The 16613-nt window shown below is 36.7% G+C and overlaps 1 protein-coding gene across 7 annotated transcripts in view; it reads left to right on the forward strand.

Annotated features, from left to right (window-relative positions):
- Window positions 1–16613, forward strand: part of EPHA6 (EPH receptor A6) — a 536080-nt gene that overhangs the window by 406533 nt on the left and 112934 nt on the right. For all 7 annotated transcript variants that reach the window (XM_068909229.1, XM_068909219.1, XM_068909191.1 and 4 more), the window contains 2 exons: window positions 286–411; window positions 10196–10381. In XM_068909229.1, the coding sequence (XP_068765330.1) occupies window positions 286–411; window positions 10196–10381 (312 nt within the window). The remainder of the gene's footprint in view (window positions 1–285; window positions 412–10195; window positions 10382–16613) is intronic.

Genomic DNA, 16613 nt, shown 5'->3' on the forward strand with positions numbered 1-16613 from the left:
TAGGGTAAGAGGAAATGTTTAAGTCTGACTTAGTCAATCCTTGAAGTCAGTGATACTACTAGCAAATGGAGCCAACTCATGTGGCTTCTACAGTTAGTTTCTGTGAAATTAGTACTATTAGTAATTATCGTTTTTTCTTGGGTCCGGGCACTTTAAAAGTGAAAGTTTTCATGTATTATTACCAATCCTTTCAGTTGTCTAGCCAAACAAAAACAACTCAACATATTGTTATAGCATCTGAACGTCAAAGAATTCTTAATTCCTAATATTCTCCCTTTTTTGCAGTACGTTTCCCAGGAATCAAAACATATATTGATCCAGACACGTATGAAGACCCATCTCTTGCTGTCCATGAATTTGCAAAGGAGATAGATCCTTCAAGAATTCGTATTGAGAGAGTTATTGGGGCAGGTAAAAGCACACTCACTTAAAAAAATGCAGTTGTGTCATAACTGTCTACACGTGGGAAGACTGCTTTTCTCAAGTCACTGTCATACTGCAAGTGATCAGGTACAGTAGAAAATGCGGGCACATTTCTCTGATAGACCAGTTCACTCTGAAGTGTCTTTCAGCTTCTGATCTAAAGTTCCAACAGTAGCCAGTTTCCCTATCCTGCTGCTATCAAAAGATCTGTAGGTGCCCACTCTTCCATACATCTCAGTTATTTCAATAAGGTTTGGTACAGACAGGATTCCTAAATAAATGAGAAACTCGTGACCAAATTGACACTTCATTATGATCTGACTACGATACTGGGCTTTTCTAACTCAGTCCCTGACAGGGTACTTAGAAAAAAATTTAAGAAAGTAGGCATAGGTAATCTAACCTTATTCATATACCCTCTTAAAGTTTAGTAGTCAGTGGTTTGGGGCTTCCTGAAAGTACGTAATGGAACTATCCTCCAAGAATTTTTACAGTCCTTTTGTTGAACCTGCCAGTAGTTCTGCCCTCCACAGTGTCATGTGATCATGAGTTTTAGACCATGATTAGGCACTATGGGAAAACATAGCAACTTGTATTTGATTTGAATTTGCTGTTTGGTGAGTTCACTGAGTGCTCCCTTTTCAGTAAAGATTTGTTTGATAAAGCCACTGGATTTTCTCACATCAAAGTCCATATGAGTGACAATAATGAACTTTAATACATAACAGTGAGTTGTGGGTTAATAGGTCCTCTTTTAGTTAGGAGAGGCCAGTGCTGTCTTTCCTCTTTTGTCTTCTGTGGAGGGAAGACAGCAACTACTGTAAGCGGACCTTCACTCCTCCTGCCCTCAAAAGATTCATATCTGGCAATATACAGGTCACTGGAAAGAAAATTACACTGATTCTGGGAATGAAGAATGAAGGAGGAGTTTCAGAGTTTTTTAGCTTCTACAGAACTTCAGATTTCTGAGCTTTAATTAGAGGACAAAAAGAGGAGGAGGGAGTTCTGTCGGCCTACTGAAAAGATTAACGGAAAAATCTGTTGCTGTTGGTCTGTCTTTCTCAATCAAGATATTCCCAAAAAAACCCAGAAAACAAGAAAGATAACTTGATCCAATTAAAAGGTACAGCAGAGAATGAATAGTTACAGACTAAGTAAATAGCGTGATTGGCACATAGTAGGAAAAGAAAAACAAATATTATTGGAAAACTGGGTTGATATTTTTCTCTGTCATAAGGGAACAGGAGCCTTGCTGTGTTTAGATTTTTTTTACAGTCTACCTCTTCTAAGATAGAGATTAAAATCCATATACCTACCTAGAATTTTGTGGTGTTCAAGAGGTATTGTATTAGGCTAATGTTCCAGTTGTGGGTTTATTTAAATAAGGAATTCTTGAAATGCAGAACCCTTGAAGTTCTTTATCCCATACCTTTTTAAGGCTTTTATCAATTGTTTCAGTGTGTTCCAAATGTACTCAAAACACTGTGTCATGCAGTGTTTGCCACAGTTAGCATCACATGTTCTCTGTCACTGAGAGGAAAACAGCCTTTGAAACTGTTTAAAGAAAAAAGTTAATCTGTCTAGCTTGCACTGGACGTATACAAAATAGTTGAAAAATATTTTAGCTTGCTTATTTACATGTAAACTGAGAACTTTTTAAGGGAATGCAGGAGCTGTTGACTCGAACTTCAGCATAGCCATTGTCTGTTCAAATCCAGCCTTCACAGTATTGGGATGGGGCAGGAAGACAGGAAGAGATTTCGCTATGAATCTGTCAAAGGTGTGGATTAATTTCTTAGGGGGAGATGAGGTCGAAATATGGAAGACTGAACCAAGTCTTAGCTTTGGGTTAATTGTCAGGTTTTGCTAGTCATGGAAGTGCTGTGCGAGTGTTCCCATGCATTCACTTTTGCCAAGCCTTTGTAGGAATGGTGTTCTCACAACATGCTGCTGAAAGGGCTCCTGAACTGCTGCCAGAGTTCACTAGAGCTTCTAATAGTGGGCAGCTCAATGGCAACAGCAGGAACGCCTTTGTGGCTAATGCAACAAAAGTGAAATACCTGCAAAGATCAGTGTCTTGTAAAACCATTTATTTTAACTTGTGTCCTGACGCTCTAGGACAAATGGCAATTCACTGTTTACCAAGTACTGAGGTTATTTGCTCTCTGTTCTACCGGATTCTAGTTTGCTGAGGAGTTAGAGAAAGATGAGGCTAGAAAGGGCCTCAGGAGATTACCTAATCCCGTGGATCTCAATCCATGGTTTGTGACCATCATGTCATTCAGAAGGCTCATCAGCATTTCTCACAGCTGTAGCAAATTTAAACAAAAAATTGGCTGACAGGGAGAGTACAGTCTGAAGTTCCCTGTGAGGCATTACATCCTCTGTGTTGTTACCCACACACTGTCAATGATTGGGGAGCAGTGATCTTTTCTTAGCCCCAAGAGAAAGGGAAAATCTGAGAACTAAGTGTCAGTGTCAGTAATTTTGATGAATATAGCAACAAAATCCTGAGCTCTGATTCCATCTCTGAAGTTGCATTTGTCATTGAGAAAAACATTCACACTCTGTCTGTCTTCAGTTTACACAATATAGATAATTATATTCCTCTGTTATCAATAAGATGTTTTTAAGAATGACTTGAGTTTTGTAAATGTCTTAAAGGTGCTTGTAATACTGACTGCAAGGCAAACACCAGCTGGTAAAATATTTTGGCTTCAGCTGACTGTAACTTTATTCCAGTAGCAATAGTTAGTATGTTCCATATATCACTGCCCATCTTTGATCTGTCCCTTCCTGGCATTCTTTAACAGTAATATTTTATTGCTTAATAAGTAAATACCAGCATACAAAAGCTAAATTTATACTTTTTTTACTTTCTCTAATATTAACACCATCAATAAAGGAAGAAAAATAATTTATGCTACAACAAACTGCAAAAACCATATGGTCATTTCTTGTAGAAGGGGGCCTGTGGAAAAAAAAGAATGAGTCTAATTTGTTCATGGTGAGCCCACCACAGAATTCATGCTCACAAGTATTTTTGTGCATCCTTATCAGAAGGCATAATGCCCTATGATCCTTCTTTTTACTTTTGTTTAATGTATCTTAATCACTTGAGAGAAGAAAGGTATTTTTCAGTTGAGATCTGTCATTTAATGATATATTACTAGGTTCATAGCAGTGGAAACATCTCCAGTTTTGCTCAGAAGTGTTTTCCGCACTAGAAAATGTCATGCAGATAATATAACAAAAGTAAAATCTGGTCTGTTAACAAAGCGAGAAAAGGAAATATTGACCTGGAAGTACGAAAATTCTGTTCTACTCTGCAGTCCAGGTAGCTAGAGTACTTTAGAGTTTATCTGTTTACTTAAGCCGAGTAATACGTAGTTGCCACTGTGCACCATTAGAATTACTAGCTTGAGAGAGCCCCTAGAGGGCTGACTTCTGCAGAAAACATTTGATTTCTCTTATTTCTTCCTTTTTTGAGATATACTGTAGGTATTGATGTCTTAGATTATAAAGCATATGGAAGTAGATTCAGGATTGGTATGACTGCTGATTTTAAAGGAGTTGAATACAACAGAGAAGGATTAAGCTTGTTGTTTTTTTTGTTCAAATGGAAATCGTGTCCCTATTCTCAGCTTACTTCATTTAAAAAATTCCTTACTCAGCTTCCCTATCCCTTCTCTTATATGTATGGGAGTGAATTTTTGCTTGCTCTAACACATCTTGTTTTTATAATTTTAATCTTGTAAAACTGCTTGGGTAATCTATCTTCTAAGATGTTTGCCTAGTAGAACCTGGAAACTGTTTACAATGTTATTTAAACCCACTTCCATGCCAGCAGTAAACAGGGTAAGTATTGTGCCTGAGGCAAGAAAGTACAAATTCTCATGCAGTTCTTGGATAGCTGCTGGGGGACATAACATATCGTTATAATTCACAGCAGTCCTGAAGCCTCCTTTATGCCTTCTCTCTGATTCTGTACTAAACGTTGCATCTGAGTGTAAAATAGATTTATCATCACAGGAAAATTACTTTTAAAAGATGTTTACAATTTTCACCTAAATTAAAATATTTTACAAAATGACACATCAAAACAATTTAAAAAATGAGTTAATAGGTGCATTTCTCAAATTTCTATTTTATTTGAACATTTTATTTTGATTGATAATTTTCATGTTTACTTTCCATAACTAAGCTTTCAAATCAAAAATTGCTTCCATTCAAGAATGAAAAGTTTTCATTTTGAAAATGTCAAAGTCAAATATTCCAAATATTTGACTTTTTTCTAGCATTTTTAGTCAAGAAATTTTATGAAACTGATCTTTTCTGCGAGCACTTTCAAGTTTAATTTTTCAGTGGAAAAAACTATGTCCAAAGTTCTTGACAGTTCACTAGTTGCAGTGCAGATGACCGTGAGACTCAAGACAAGTTTTTTACCCAGCTTCTTTACTCAGCTTGCCCATCCCTGCACCCATGTTATCTCTTTAAGTATTTGGTAATTAGAATTTTGTATGACGTGAGAGTTGAAGATGTACACTTTATTATATATTTCAGTATTTTTGTCTCATGTTTCAGTCTCTCTCTGCTTAGAAGTACAAAATCTCAGAACCCCTGACTGTATTTATCTACTTACCCTCTGTTGCAGGGGTACATCTGAATGCCGTACAAGATATTGAGATTTCTTTGGAGTCATTGATTAGCCATGTTGCACAGACAATTTGGTCTAGTCCTTTTGTGCCAAGTAACAGTAACCTAAGGGCAATATTAACTATGTGACATTTGAAAAAAAAAAAAAAAACCCCAACTATCTAAAATCATTGCTTACAGACTGACTGATGATATTTTTCCATTAGATATTAAAACAGATTCAGAAAAGGTGGCAACCAATGGTCAAACTGGAAAAGTAGCAAGATCTTTAAGCCGCGATGGCAGACTGGAAAATGAGCATTTAGTTAGTAGTAATAAAGATGAAGATGATACTTTGCCTGCAAGTGTCAAAAGCATCATAGCCAAAATAAAAATAGTCATGTCTATACATTTGGTGATAGATTTAATAAACATTCTGAGTTCATATCGTTAGGAGAATTATAAAAGCAAATATAAAACAGCAGCTAGTTAAGAAAGGATGCTGAGCTCAAGGATTTTCTTTACTTTGAGAAAAAATGGATGAGGGTGATGTATTGTTAAAATCCTTTCTGAACTCCTCTTAGTGGACTTTTCCTAAGCTGATGTTGTTGAATAGGGACACTATATTGCATGGAGCCAATTAGTTTAACTTTTGATCTCAGCTCTCCCTTTCTCCTCTGGAACGCTTTTAGTGTCCCAGTACATCTGCAGACTCTCTGAATTACTGTCCTTCCTTCTGATACTTTGGTGCAATTAAAGCATGTAAAATACAGGCTTTCCAAACTTTTCAAACTTCACTCTTAGACATACTCCGCTGTACACACAGTTTGTGGTTTAAGATAACAAAATCTGCTAATAAAGCCAGATTCAGGAAGGATCTCCGGTCAAGTTACTTCCCCTGAGTGGCTTGAAATTCCCCATCCCATTCTTCAATACCTTCCTCTGAGAAAACATTTGCTGTTGTATGGAGCTTTCATTTGAATGACAGATCATCCAGGTTAATACCTGTTAGCATTCTCTATTGTTAGCTCTTCAATAACTTATGCTGATACCTAGTTCATGCTGGAGGGTAAAGTCAGTAGGTCTTGGGGTTTGTAGTAGGATCAAATATGCATTCATAATAGCAAGCATATTACGATAGCAAAGGCAAGACAAAACACATTTGTAAATGTTTTTCTTATGTTTCTCATGATAGCATCAAAAAAAAATAGGTTTTAATGAAGTTCACATTCTAGCAACAACTGCAGTTTAAATGGTGAAACTGATTGCTACATTCCCTTTTGTTACAACCACTACTTATGGCAAAGTTTTTCTGTTGCTTTAGTTTGATGTTATATAGTCGTGACTTCAAAGCTCTTGGTGGAGTTTTATTGTCATTAGTATTAAATATTCCATGACATCCCATGGGTTCAGCTAGTCAAATATCACAGAGATCACTGAGTGCCTCTTTGCCAGTTCCCACAACTTCCCTATCTGTTCATTGCTATAGATGTTCCTCACATGATCCCTTTCAGTCTCTTTTAATATTAAACTTGCTGCTCTTAGCAACCTGCTGTAATATCCTGAGTTTTTTCTGCGCGTAACACTTTGGGCAACCCCGTCACTTCTCACTCTTTGGTTTAAAGCTTAAACACCTCCTCGTGCAAGGAATTCAAGGACATATTTTGTCGCTTCTCTCTTCAAGCTTGTATTTGTCCTTTTGCTTTCTTTGTTAAGAATTGGAAACTTCAGGAAGAGGCCAAGTCTTTGACTGAGACAGCAGACTATATTCTTTTTATAATCTAAATCTTATGCCAGTTCTCCCACTCCAGTATTTAAAGTCTTATGACTACAAGGCCTTATGACTAAAACTGGGGAAAATGAGTTGAACTGTACTTGGTGCTGCCATCTTTGAGTTCAATCAACAGCAGCTGTCTTTGTTTTAAGATATTTGTTGCAAGATATTTGTTTTGACCCTATGTAGTAATACCACATGCCAACATGAGTCTGCATATCAGACTCATAAGTGACTGACTATTCCTGTTTCATTTTAAACAACATGTGCTTTATGACTAGAAAGAGAAAAGGTGTGCATGGCTCACACAGGGCAAGCTTCTAGACTGCTCAATTATCTTCTTTTTGCGTAACATGCGATAAGGCATGTCAGTTTCGTATCATGAAAACAGGGATTATTTAAACATTATTAAAACTGAACAGACAATGAACTCTGTCGTTTTCTCTAGTTATCACCAGCTTTTTCCCTGGAGCAAGGAAAGACGCTGACTTCAGTGACATCTGGCTCTTAGCTTCTACTTATTACACATGCAGTCATGAACCTTTACTGCTGCAGGGTCAACATTTGTCTTGTTTATCTTCAAACTTGAGCAATCAGATGTAGATTCAAGAAGAAAAATGTGTCCCTATTGTAGAATATATTTTCCTTTGTTTTAAAAAACACTGAAAAGTCTTTCTTTAACAGAAGACTAGCAAAAATACTTTGGAATTGCATCTTGTCAAAACCTTTTTCAATGGAAATAACTCAATGCTCAGTGCTTTGAATTACATCTCAACCTAGTTTAAACCAGGAACAGAAGTTATTATGTGTTCCAGAAGTTTCTAAGCATAGTAACTGTCTGTTCTGTGAGCTGATGATCATTTACTATCTGACTGAAAAATCTCTACATCACAAAAAAATTGCAATTAGGATCTTTATGTTTGCCAACTTGTCAATCCCAGTATCCACAGGGAGTGAAATTTCTTTCTACTTGTACAAATGGTACATCCAAAAAAGAGGAAAGAGACAGGTCAGGAAGATGACACAACGTTCCTTCCTGTGCTTTGGATGTTGCACGGATAATAAGTCTTGGGATTGTAAGTCGTTTACTTGCCTCCTTCCATAACAGTCTAATTCACTTCAAAACTGTTGGCAAACAGGTTTTCCCAGTCCCTGGGGCATGAATGTTATTATTTCTGAAATTCTGAAATTGCAGTACTGTCCTGTATAATCTTATAATAGCACAACATTTTATGCTATAACCTGTATGGTCCAAATGTTGCTCAAAAATGAGATTTTGCAATGCTGCAGATTTCCACAGTCATGAAATACCTTTGACATTGGTTGTTTCATTGCGAGTAAGAAATTGGAAGTCTTTCTAATTTTAGGCATTTCAACTTGAAGAGCCATTAAGATGCGGTAAGGTCATGGCTCTCGAGATCAGTTTGAACACTGCTGGATGTATCACAGAGCAGAGGACTGATATATGATCTCTCCTTCAAAACATTCAGGTTTCATGGTTTTGTTTTATGGTGTAATTTTGGAAGTCTAAGTCACCTACTGCTTCTTCTGTGGCAATAGTCAGGCAAATAAAATTTTAAGCACAGCGTTCTAAAGGGTAAAAGGGATCAATCTCATAGGAAACTTGCTAGCCAACTTTCCCTTTTGCCCTGAGATTTCTAATAGCATTAGTCTGGTGACACGCATTTCCACACACAGAGACACATCTTCAGAGAAGCGCATATTTTGTTTTACTTTCAAAAATTAGGTAAAAATAAGAACAAATAGGGTCTTTTTGGTAGCTAGCTCTACCAAGCTTGACCCTTGACCTCTGTTAGCTGCTAACGTATTCATAGGTTATGTTCAGCATCTGTTATTTGTACTCTTGCACTTGCTGATGTCTCCCTGTTGAAACAGAAGACAAGTGACGACATTGTTTTTTTAATCCCTGAGCTCCTCCTGGATCTTATTGGCTAATAAAACCTTGTTTTGCTTTATAGTGAAAGTGACAGAGCCTAATGAAATAAAGTTTGTATGATGATATCCATTCTAATCCTATAATATCAGAGAGTTATAATTTTCTAAAGTGAAGCTTGCATCTCTCACATCTATCTTTTCTGCGTTCAGTTTATATTTGAAGATACTGTTACATGATAGAGCTCTCCTGTTTTGTTTTACTTTGTGCTGTATTTAAACATTAAGGCAAACTAATTCGGATAGCCCTCAGTGGAGGGGGAAAGAAATGATTTCTTCCAGTTAAATATGTAACAGTGTTTGTGACTTTTTTTTGTTTGTTTTTCAGCAGTTCTGATTCCAAAATGGCTGGGGTAGAGAATTTAATTTTGGTATGGAGCTACCTCTCACTGAGCAGTGCTTTGAAATATTTTTGTGAACATAGATTTTGATTTAGTGAAATATGCCCCATTGAAAACTGACCTGCAGGCATCCAGAGTATATTTGGTATGGGTTTTAAATAACTTTTGGGTGACTTCAAGATCAAAGAAAAGGTGTGAGTTACGTACGGACTTAACTAGTAAATGTCCAAAGGGAATGCGAGGAGACGTGCGTTCTTCAAAGGCCCTACTTACACAGGCAAATATCAGGTGAAGCAAGCTTTGAGGTTCCTCTCGTTACTGCGGTTCAGTCCTGATTTGCCGAAACTGTTGGCCTTTGGGTGTCAGAACACTGAAATGTGTCATTAATTTCAAGTAGGCTCGTAGGTTCCATTTAAATAAATCACGTGCAGGTGCCTTTCTGGGGAATAATAGCATTAAGTACGTTTTTAGATGCTTTCCACGTTTAGAGGAAAGTCAGTTATTTTGATATTCTCACAGCATTTCTTTTAATAAAGATCTTTGTGCGTGGCATCCTTTAAAAATATCTACAGATAGATATTCTGTCATCACTGTAACTAAAACCTAAGCTTCATTGCATTACTTCCTCATAGCATGCTCAGTTATACTGCAAGCATATTGATATCAAAGTTCAGTTTCAAAGTATCAGTAAAGCAAAGATGAACCACGCTGGAGAGGTCACATGGTTTGGCTATAACAACGAAAATACAAGTCCCCTTGATCTCGTGGTAAAGACATAAATAAAAGGTGACTGTTTCCTGTGATGTAATGCTGGATGTTTTGCCTAAGGGGGCTATGGGGGAACTCAGGAACCTGAATATCCCATCCTTTATTCCTCACTGGGAGGAATGCCGTTCAGCTCTGTGGGACATGTGAGTTTCTTGAATATTTTGTGTTCTTGTTGCACTGATCACTATAAACAATTCTGAATTATTAACAAAAGACAGCATTGTTTCAGTTCATTAGTTCTAAATGTACTGTAGTTCTCCAGGCACTGTGAATGATATAACAAATGTTTTATCTGTTTAAGGTGAATTTGGAGAAGTATGCAGTGGACGTCTGAAGACACCAGGAAAGAGAGAGATACCTGTTGCAATTAAAACTCTAAAAGGTGGCTACGTGGACAGGCAGAGAAGAGATTTCCTGAGAGAGGCTAGTATCATGGGACAATTCGATCACCCAAATATAATCCGCCTTGAAGGAGTGGTTACAAAAAGTAAGTTACTATTTATAGCTTTTTATTGTTTTTTCCCATTCCGTGTCATTTAGTATTAAAATTAAGAATCATTTCCGTATTCAAGTATGGATAGTAATGCTCAGAAATGATCCAAATCGTAAAGGGATAGCAGATACTGTAGAGTTTGGGACCATAGTATGAAAAGTGTAGCCTATCTGTTTTCAATTAGTTTTTTTTTTTTTAAATAAATATCCTCCTCCACATTCAAAAAAATACCTTTACAGGTTCTTATAAAACAGCATTGCAGTGTATGTTTATGGGCAAATGGTATACAGTAGAGAAAGCCATGAATGTAGCTGAGTTGACAATGAAGTCAAATCACTTTATATAGAGAGTTAGAAAGGTAACAGCTGTATTATTCTTTTCCCACAAGGACTCTTTTTTTTATTCTGTTGTGTTTCACCGATACGGGTACCAGAAGGGATTAATTTCCTATCTGACAGGAAAAAAAAAAAGTTAACTCTTTTAATTTTTTTGTACACTTGCAAATGATTCACTAAAATTCCAGAATAATCTGTGAAATGTCTTACTCTTTATACCTGTTCTGGCTGCCAAGAGGCTAACAGTCCCTGGTCTCTGAAGTCTAGTATTTTTAGCTGGGTTATGAACTTTCCTGAACTGCTGAAATATGTAGTGATTATTTAAGTACTAGGTAGAAGTTGTATTAAGATGCATGGAATTTCTTTAATGCCAACTTTTTGCAGTATTGAATTACAAAACTCATAAGGCATACTCTTCTGAAAATTAATCATTGTCTCAACCAACCCATATTGTTTGCCGATTTCCAGTGCTTTATGTTTCTCATTTAAAGTGGATTTAGAGCTGGTGGCAAGATACTGTGTTGCTTGTAGAGGACGATGACATGTTCTTATCTTCACAAAACATAAAGTAAATATGCTTTGAATGTTTTGTTTTTACCTTGTTACAATGCTCATAGCTATGTTTGGAAAACACAACCTACTAGAGTAAAGCAGAAATTACAGTTCTTGAGCTCCTGTCATTGGAACAGAATTTCAGTAGATACAGGACGACCTTGTGCAAGTCAATCTCTCTGTGGTTCTAAATTAAGATAAAGAAGATCAAAATCTTTTTTACTTCATACAGTATTGCAAGGATAAATTCATTAATATTTAGGAGTATTTGATTATTAGACTAATGAAATTCATTGCATTGCAGCCTTGTGGAAGGGTATAGTTAGTCTCCATTGCTCTCCAGTCACTGGCTGCTCCACTGACCATAAGCAAGAACACAAGTTAGCACTGGCTGAACAGTGTTGGATGTCTTTGTTAGGGATGTAAATATGTAGGAACTTAATTAAAATCAGTTCCTTACTTCATAATGAGCAGTATAGCAGCAATTAACTGCCACCAGTCTTCACCAGTCTGGACAGTTTATGAACCAGTATCGCAGATACAACTAGAATCCATGTCACGTTTTGCTGTTTGATCTAGTAGTGAATGTCTCATTTCTGGAAAAGGCTGGAGGCTGTGATTTACGAACATTGTTTAAATCCAATTAGATGGTGCACACAGAGTACAGTATAATGTACTTGGCAATGGCATGATTGTTTAATCTTTGCCACATTTATAAATTTCCTTTCTGTAACATCTCATCATCAGTCTAGAGAGAAGTGAAGTATGCATTAAGGAAACAGAAACAAACAGATAGATCAGTGCTCCAACATTAGAGTGTTTGTTCCTGTTCTACCGGAAAGTGGTTATAGGCAACCTTAAGTCAAGAAGTCTTCATTAATGGTTGTGCCTTTCTCTGAGGAGTCAACACGCTTTATTTTTTTTTTTTTTGAATGTTTGCTCAGAGATAATATAAGAATAGCAGATGTTACTGTTATCGTTACACAATCCTATAAAAATATATGTCACTGTGAGATAGAAAATAAACAGAAAAGGTTCTAGAGCAATGTTGTTTGGGGCAGGGAGGTAAAATTTAAATATGCATAATTGCACAACAGTAGTTATAGAATGAAAAGGGTACATACATTAGTAACAAATTTCACTCCGAGGCCTGAAAAACGCACATATTATAAAGTGTAAAGTACAAAGTTGTGCAATACTGCTACACTGCAGAGAAAATGCTAGGAGGCAGGTTGAACACTTGGCGTATGCACTCTGCTATGCTCGTCTTTTGCCACTTTATCTTTAGGATGTTGCCTTGCTTCTGTACTGCTTCCTCCGTGGTTTCCTTAGAATATTCATGGCTTCAGCTGGGAGCAGAATAGCGTTTTTCCTAAATGCAGGATCTTGGATTGCATAGGCCAGCCAGGGACAGAAATTTCCTATGACTAAAAGGTACCCTATAAAAGTCAGACAGAACCTTGTCCTAGTCAACTTATATATGTAATGATAGCATGATGAAGAGGTGTTTTGTATTAGAAGATTAATAGTGGCAGAAACTATTTATCTGATGTGCATTACAGTTCCACTAACCTGTAAAGGCACATCGGATGCAGTAAGTTTGATTAATAGAAGTGTAATGCTGTTTTTAGCACATCCTTTCCTATTTATAACTATTAGTCATGAAGTTCTAGCAGCTGTTAATATATATTACAGTTTGTAAGCAGTACCTTCCGTTACAGTGTCATTGACTATTGAACAAAAAAGAAAAAGGATTTGATTGTAATAAGCAGAAGAGCTCTACCAAGTCAATAGCTATTGACTGGGGCAATAACAAATTCCCCCGTACATTACAAATGAGAGCTTTTATCTGGTGCTACCAACTAAGCAGATGTTAACATTTATGTGATACTGTTTCCAAAATTGCTGTGGAGTATGTCCTGCATAGGGTGAAAAACGCTAGACTAAAACTGCTCAAAAGTAGGTCTTCAACAGAGTTTTGATTGTCTTTTCTGATTGTTTCATTTCTCATTTGTCCTAGCTACAGCTGCTAATCACAGAAAGCACTAGGCAGAGCAGTTGCTGCAGCACAAGCTTTCTGTTACCAGAGAGTTCATTTCAAGGGCAATTTGCCAGGCCCAGGCAACCATATCATAGCACAGAATCTGGATCCAATAGTTCACTTACACTGCTAATCAGAAGTCACAAAGGAAACCTTATTCCTGCTTGTTTTGCTTTAGCAACACCATTCCTTACATGGAGTGCCAGAAAAGGCTGCTTATTGCCTCGCAAAGTAATTGATGACGTATTCTTATGCACAATATAAAAAAAAAAAAAAATCCATGTCTCCCTTTCCAGTCATATTAGCACAGTGATAATTTTGGGAGCTCTTCTTGGGTGCCTCAGGGTATGCTTAGCTGATTTGTGTGTCATTATCCAAACTGCTCCTATTTCATACACAGGCATAAGAAAAATAAAACCTCTTTCTCCAGCATAAAGATATGTTATCAGCATGGAGATCTGAGCTATATAGGCATAAGACATTTTTCTTCCACTTTTGTATCATGTATCTGTGTTGCAGACCTTCCGAGAGAAGTCTGTAAAGTAAATTAAAGGTATGCTTACAGCATGCTTCTGCCAACATAACTGTGTCAACATGAGATATGAAAAAATGTGATCTCTGACTTTCATAACTGTACTGGAACTGTACTGTACTGTATTATATTCATTGGTGTGGGTACAGTTACACTAGCCAAACTAGAATCTACAGTAAGTTTAGTTGGATGATATATTTTATAATGGTTTAAAGCCTTGTCAATACAGTCTAATACTGTATCGGTATAAAATATAAAGGCTTGTAAGTAAGTGCTTTATTGTAATCATAATCTTAATTTGTTCCTCCCCCCTCAGACTTTTCCCCAAATGACTTTCACTTGCTAAAATTAACGAATTTTAAAAAGCCAAAAAATAAGCAATTTAAATTTCTAAGGAATTGCTTCCATTGCAGAACTTTGAATATCCACAAAAAGAGGATGAAGGAAGACAACAGCTAGATATTTAGTTCTTTGGCAGCCCACATGCCCATAACATTGAGCTGGGGTTTAGAATGACACCTACAAATCCTTCATTGTCCCCTGACTGTTTTGCTTTAGCAATTTTCAGAATGGGATTGGTATTCCAGCTCTGAAACCTATGGTCAGACATCTGGCAGATGCAATTCAAAGCCTTAACCACAGAGCTTCTTTTTAAATTACTGTATATAATCCGTCCAAAGTCAGAATGTTGAAAATTTAAGAGTTAAACCGTGACTCTGAATTTGGCTACAGCATGTTAGCTTACAAAATATCAGTAGGATTGTATACCAAAAAATGAGGCCTACATTGCAGTACTTACTGTTAGCTTCTGAAAAGTAAAACTCTTAGGGTCAGCAGAAAACATATGATGGTAATAAATCCCATATTAGCATTATAGTGTTGATTATAATCAACTATGTAACCAGTTTTGAATCTTGATGTTTACTTTTCTCAGTAATTTCAGTGCATCACTGAAGTATCACTGGCATCTGTAGGCACAGATTTACCTGTTGGAGGCTTAAATAGCTTCAGACCTACCCCTTGAACCTGCCTTTTGCGCTGGCAGACACTTGCACCTGCCTTAGGTGACACAGCAAGGCATCAAGGCATCATTCCCCTCTGAATATCTTCCATTTTGCGCATTGACAGTACACTATGACAGAGGGGGGTGGTGAGAATAAACGTGAGGTGTATTAACCAGAGAACTTATTTTAATGGCACTAGATGTAACGTTGAATTTGTCTGATGAAGCATGCTGTAGGTGTGCACATGATGATACACAAAACAGCAGAAATTGAGTTGTTTTACAAATCGTTCAGTAAGGGAGCTGCAAAGTTAAATATGGCTCACTGTCTGTGTTTGTGTGTGTCCTGCTTCATAGGTAGGCGTCACAATGCATTACTGAGTTCATGTTGCCATAGCCAACAAACGAACACAGAAACAACAGCCACCACCACCACTGTTCACTGGATTTACTAGGTCAGTTTATTAACATATAATCCAAAGTAAAGAGTTGAAAGTTAAGAGTTATGGACATGACCCCTGTAAAATAAACAAAACGAAGTATCCATAGCCTTCTTGCAAAATAGATTATCTGTAATAAACTTGTATTAAAAATACCTAATTAATGTTGGTGGTACTGAGTTATTTTTGCGCTTGCACACGTGCATTTGGGTGCACGTATGCATTATATTTCAAATAATATACACAAACTAGCCTGCATTCAGTCTGTTGAAGGTTGCTACCAGGAATTACAAAACCACAGTAATTAACTCACCTAAATGACACATACTTAAAATGAATTAGTTTTTAAACCTCTGTAAAATTAATATTTTCTTTGTTCGTGACGACGTGAGAACTTTTGGGCGAGGATCAAAGGACCATTACGATATCCTGCAGTTGAAATCATTCTCGTTCTTGTGTTCTGCTTTTCTGTTTTGCAGCTAGTAAGCAATGCATTATAGCTGTCAGCTCTGCTGTATCTTTCACAGGATGATAAGCAGTGAAGAACAAGCGTATTGTTATGCGGTCACACAGCTAACATCTTGTTAGCAGCAGCTTAATCTGACCATGATACAATATCTCACATAACTAAACTTCTGTAATTCTACTTTTGTAGCTTACGTCTAAGAGCCAGGTTTTCTTTTTCCACAGGATCCTTTTGCTTTTAGATGGCTGTATTCAGTCATGTAGGATGTGTCTTTCAAAGATATGTAGGTGCTTTGATGTGAGACGGTGCTCTAGTAGAAATATAGGTGAAACAAATCATGCCTACCAACAATCTTAAAAAAAATTTTGCAGATAAAAAAGGGCCAGATTTTTTTCTTTTTAAGGAAAAGTTTGATCAACCATTTGCATAAATAACATTACTGTTAACTGCAAGTGATTGCATTTCCATATAGTTCTCATTCTTCTGAATAAAATATGCCATTTCTTCCTCCACCATGAAGGTAGAGAAGAATATAGTGCAGTAAGTTAAAGGGCAAATTAGTTATAGTGTGCAGATGATATATGTGTAGCAAAGCCATTCCAGCAATAATGGGAACAGTTGCATATGAAAATGAAAGATAAGGTAGTGAGGGGAGTGAAAAATGTGTATTAAGAAATCAGTAATACTGATTCGTAAGTTGTGTTTTGCTGATTTATTTTGATAACTGTACATTCATTTCTTATTCCTTATAGAGGCCTAACACATACATAAATATGTAAATATACATGTGGAAAAGTGTTAGTGAAGTCCTGTCACAACTTTGTTACTGCTAAATCTTTGCTGAGAAGTGAGATGAT

This window comes from Struthio camelus, chromosome 1, assembly GCF_040807025.1.
Source record: "Struthio camelus isolate bStrCam1 chromosome 1, bStrCam1.hap1, whole genome shotgun sequence".
Lineage (NCBI taxonomy): Eukaryota > Metazoa > Chordata > Aves > Struthioniformes > Struthionidae > Struthio > Struthio camelus.